The 5,382-nt window shown below is 39.3% G+C and overlaps 1 protein-coding gene across 1 annotated transcript; it reads left to right on the forward strand.

The window, feature by feature from the left end:
- The first annotated feature begins 2,353 nt into the window (after positions 1-2,353).
- Positions 2,354-5,165, forward strand: LOC148843333 (putative receptor-like protein kinase At1g80870). The gene has a single exon (XM_088957651.1). The coding sequence runs from the start codon at positions 2,744-2,746 to the stop codon at positions 4,898-4,900; it is 2,157 nt and encodes a 718-aa protein (XP_088813777.1). The 5' UTR covers positions 2,354-2,743; the 3' UTR covers positions 4,901-5,165.
- The last annotated feature ends 217 nt before the right edge of the window (positions 5,166-5,382 follow it).

A 5,382-nucleotide genomic window follows, 5' to 3' on the forward strand; every position in this document is an offset into this window, starting at 1 on the left:
AAACGAAAAATTGAGATTAAAATATTTCCACTCTAATCATTTCTAGAAAAATAGATATATCTCCAAATGAATCATTTTTTTTTCTTAGATTTTTCTAATATTCTCAAGCATATCGGGATCTAAAAATTAAAAAAGAAAGGAAAGAAAACATTGTTCCTAACACAATAATGATTAGGACAATTTTACATAAAAAAAATAAGAGTTGTAATTTCTAAAACACCAAGAGAAAAATCTCCTCAGTGTGTTTTGACCTTCAAGATTTCCAGAGTGAATAGAGATAAAAGGAAATGACTCTACTTTGTTCGTCTCCCTGATTTCCTCCTCTACAATCCAGCAACCTGCTCCAAGCTAGGGGTGTCAAAGGACCAGGTTTGAATTGGACCCATTTGAATCAAAATCAATTTGAATGGGGTGGACTGTTCAATAAGACATTGAATTTGACCAATCTAAAGATTAATGCTCTAAAGTATTTCTTGGATTGGATTTGACCTGGTTCATTTGTAATGGGTTTATATTGAATTAAGTCAGCAAGCTGAACATTGTTTGGTCCATTGATAGAACATAAGAGTAGAGGTGTCAATGGACCAGGTTTGGGTTGAATCCAATATGAATTAATACTAATTTGAACGATCCAATAAGACATTGAATTGGACTAGCCTAGACTTAATGGTCCAAAGTATTTATTTGACTTGATTACACCTAGTCCATTTGTAGTGAACTCATATTGGATTAGGTTGGACAGGACCAATATCCAGTCCATTAACAACCTTACTCCAAGCCTCCAACCCTAAACTTGAAAAGAAAATAGATGGTTTGAATGACCCCTTCTGTTTTCAGGGATAATGCATGTCTTGCCAATTGTCATAGTGGAAAAAAAATATTATAGTCACTTTACTTATCACTATTTCAGTTTTAGATTTTAAGTAGGTGTTGGGACATGGGTATCATTATTTGACCCTTCCAAAAAAAAATTAATAAATTGACCTCATATTATTTTATTTGAGTGGGGACAATTGCAAAAAAAAATTAAAAATTTTCATTTCTATATAAAAAAATTCAAATCTTAGTGGGGGCAATTGCCCACATTGACATATACATAGATTCGCCTGTGAGTTCAAGTTTTATATAATTAATTTTCAATTCATTTTGTTCATAATATATAATATTAAAGTCATTTTTAATTCATTTTATTAATAACATATCATTTTTTGATCATTTTTAATTTAGTTTATTTGTACTATTTATTATCCTATTATAATCTGAATTAGATCCGATTAGAATTTGAATATAAATGAATTAGATCTGCCTATATCCGCTTAGACCCAATCCATTTGTAATCCTATCGTTAGGTCTTTTAGGCCTTGTAAATTAGGCTTTCCAACGATACCTGAAAATCCGAGGCTTGATCCGACATCCAATCTGTTTGTCTCGAATTCAGGTGATATATTTATGTAATCAGATTGGATTCAAATTTTGCAATATACATTCAATTGATAATCAGATTAGATTAGGATTTGACTCCATCTAATCCAATTAAAATTCGAATCCAATTATATTATAATATTTATTGATTTTAATATATAAATTTTATATAATTATATTTAAAATTATAAAAATATATTTTTATATCTTATATTATATATTAATATATGGTATATTATAATATATTTATATAATAAATTCGGTATGTTATATTCACGTTAATTTGCTGTATATAAAAGTTGAGAAGTAATAATATATATATATATAAAATAATAAAAGCGGAATCGGATTCAGTCCGAAGTCTTTAAATCCGATCGGATCCGGATGCATGTTTTCAATTTCCGAACCCGATCGGAATCCGATCTAACAACCCAACTTTTAACCATTAATAACCAAACCGTTCAACTTTCGCTACGATTTTCTGCCACGGTAAACAAGTACAACTAGGCCCCACCATATATTCCAATCAGATGATTTTCGTGCCTGCAACCCTATTAACCCTCCTTTCACGTACGGACGTACCTCGAGCGGGACCCGCACTAGCAGCATTTCTGATTCTGAAACAACATCTAATCAGGCGTACGCTACTTAAAAACAAACTGATGGACCACCTAAAATCAACCATTCGATTCACCAATGACAACAACATATATACCCATCCAACGATCATCATAATCTTTGATTCTATGATAACATACAACCACAACCAAGCGGGACCCATCAAGGTGCAAGAATCCAATGCAGACGTGGAACGGCGTTCAATCCCCTGAATCCCTGATACAGTAAATGGGACCCACTCTCCATCATCCCATTGTTTTCCACTGCCCGGTAAAATAAAGCAAACCAGTGCGCTCTACGCACCTGTTGGCATAATAGCAACGATCGCTTTCCGTTTTCTTTTTTTCTTTTTATTTTTATTTTTTTTAAATTAGTTACTACGATCTTCTCTGTGATCCATCTTCCCTCCATTTTCTCTCGAGCTCACAGTATCCGTTTCTGCTGCTGCTGCTACAACTTTTCCCCTTGGTCAAAAGCACAGTGGACCTTGGGACCCTCCATTTTTATCTTTTTATTGTTAATTTTTAATTCTTAATTTACTCTTAATTAATCAGAAATTTTCTTCGATTTTCCAACTGTAAAAGCTGGAGCAAATCACCTCGGAGTCGGAGATGAAAATCCCCACCACCTTTTCTTCTTCTTCTCCCTCTTCTCCTCTCCCACTTTCTGCTGCTGTATACGAATCAGGAAACCCTAGAACAAGATGCCCTCGAGGCCTTTACCGCCAAGCCCAGACCCCAGTTCGGTAGTCAGGGCTAGGATTTTGTTCCTGGCTCTTACCATCTCCGCTTCAGTTTTGTTCTTTATTGGTCTCGTCTTGTTCCTGTTTTATCTCTGGTACTCCCTCGTCGACCGCTCCCGCACCAGCCCATTCGATTCCAGCGCTCCGCTGAAGTTGCAGAGGTTCTCTTATAGGGAGCTGAAGTCGGCCACGAAGGATTTCGGTGAGGCTAATTCGATCGGGAAAGGTGGGTCCGGGTCGGTGTTTCGGGGCATTCTTCGTGATGGGAAGTCCGTCGCTGTTAAGAAGCTCGATGTGTCTTCGTTGCAGGCGGAGAGGGAGTTTCAGAATGAGCTGCAGATTCTCGGCGGGCTGCGGTCGCCGTTTGTTGTTTCTCTTTTGGGGTATTGTGTTGAGAAGAAGAGGAGGTTTCTTGTGTATGAGTATATGCCCAACAGGAACTTGCAGGAATCCCTGTTTGGGGAAGGCTCTGCGTCGCCCAACTTGAATTGGGATCGGCGTTTTGAGATCATACTCGACATTGCTCGAGCGCTTGCTTTTTTGCATCTGGAGTGTGATCCTCCGGTCATTCATGGTGATATAAAGCCGAGCAATGTTCTGCTGGGTTCGGATTACCGGGCGAAGATTTCAGATTTCGGGCTTTCGAGGATTAAGACAGAAGGTGAATTTGGGGTCGAATTGTTCAGTCAGGAACTAGGTCGGAGTCAGGAGCTCTGGAAAAGCCAAGAGCTGTCTGGGAATCCAGCTTCCGTTCCTGTACAGACTCCAACAGATGGAACTCCAGTTGATTGCGCTACTGAGGTAGATTTCTCTCTCGCTTTGCAAGCTTCCTCTTCTTATTCCAGGAGTAACAAAGTGGCTTACACTGTGAAAACCTTGAATTCAAATTCTTTAAATCCCAATAGCGGTCTTGGGAGTGAGGATGCTCTTAAGGGTTGTCATGGGAAGGGGAAGGAGGTGTCGCCTGTAGAGATTGGCGGGGAGGATTGGAACAAGTTTGTTCCTTATGATGATGAACCATGTAGTATTGAACACAGCAAGGAATTGAACCTTAATGCATCCCTGCCCATTGATGACACGACAACCAGTACAAAGCAATGGGGGAAGGATTGGTGGTGGAAACAGGATGGGAGTGGTGAATTGTGTAGTAAAGATTATGTTATGGAATGGATAGGAAGCCAGATTTGTCCATCCACAAACCCAGATTGGGATGATGAGAAGAAAAGATTCCCTGATAAAACTGAACTGGATCTTTTGACTCGGATAGATAAACTAGAAATTGCAAATGAAAACCAGTTTCAGGGACTTGGGTATGATTGTCCCAATAAGAGGTCGGAGAAGAAAGAAGAAAAGAGTGGGAGAAGCTGTAACAAGAAGCATAGGAAGATGCAGGAGTGGTGGAAAGAAGAACACCTTGCAGAGATAAGTAAGAAGAGCAATGGGTTGAGGAAGCTAGAAGCTAAGTGGAAGAAGGGATTGAAGATCCCACATTTTGATCTGGGTAGGAAGTTTTGGTTTCGAAAGAGTGCTACTTTCAGGGAACATAACGAGATTGACTATGACCCCAATGTGGAATTCAGTTTTAGAAGGGGCTGGAAGAAGAAGACCCGTTCTGCTGGTAGTGAGATGTGGAGTGGCGATCTCTTCAGTCGGGAGCTCAGCAGTACAACAAGCATGAGAGGAACTGTATGTTATGTTGCTCCAGAATATGGTGGATGTGGGTATTTGATGGAGAAAGCTGATATTTACAGCCTAGGTGTTCTTATCCTTGTGATTATATCTGGCAGAAGGCCACTGCATGTGCTTTCTTCACCCATGAAGCTGGAGAGAGCAAACCTGATAAGCTGGTGTAGGCAGCTAGCTCAGTCTGGGAACATCTTGGAGCTAGTGGATGAGAGATTGAAAGGCACATACAACAAAGATCAGGCAACCCTGTGTATCAACCTAGCTCTCATGTGCTTACAGAAAATACCCGAGTTGCGGCCGGACATTGGTGATATTGTGAAGATTCTGAAAGGGGAGATGGATCTTCCTCCACTACCTATTGAGTTCTCACCCTCCCCACCTTCCAAGCCCTATGGCAGGTCAAGGAGGAAACCAAAGGCTGATATTGAGTAAGTGAAGGGCTCCTTGGATCATTTTTCAGTTTTCATTTTTCCTCTCCATTTTGATTCACAACTGAATTTAATATAAAACAGATAAATGCTACTTGCTTATGTAAGTACTGATGTTTCCGGATACTGTATGAAGGCTTGTGTGTCCTGAGAGGAAAAATAGTGTAGTATTCTTGATGTACAATAGATGATTGGTTTATCTTCTTTGCCTGTTCTTAGATGTAAATATGAAGGCCATTGAGCCTACTTGAGTGCTGTTTCTGTGGCAATTCCTGTGTCTCATTTAATTTTGGTACCATATAAGCTTATAGATCCTGGAATTGAAATTCTACAACAGGCACCCAAGGCAGGAAGCATTGATCCTTGCTTCTTATTGGATGAACATGTTCATTTGGCTGTAGATTAAGGAAACATGTATATAAAATTCAGGAGCTGCATTCTCTTTACTAAGGTGACCATGGTGGTCCCGAAGCTTCTAACTGTACC

This window comes from Nelumbo lutea, chromosome 8 (genome assembly GCF_056320005.1).
Source record: "Nelumbo lutea isolate HS-2025 chromosome 8, American lotus-T2T, whole genome shotgun sequence".
In the NCBI taxonomy this organism is placed as follows: domain Eukaryota; kingdom Viridiplantae; phylum Streptophyta; class Magnoliopsida; order Proteales; family Nelumbonaceae; genus Nelumbo; species Nelumbo lutea.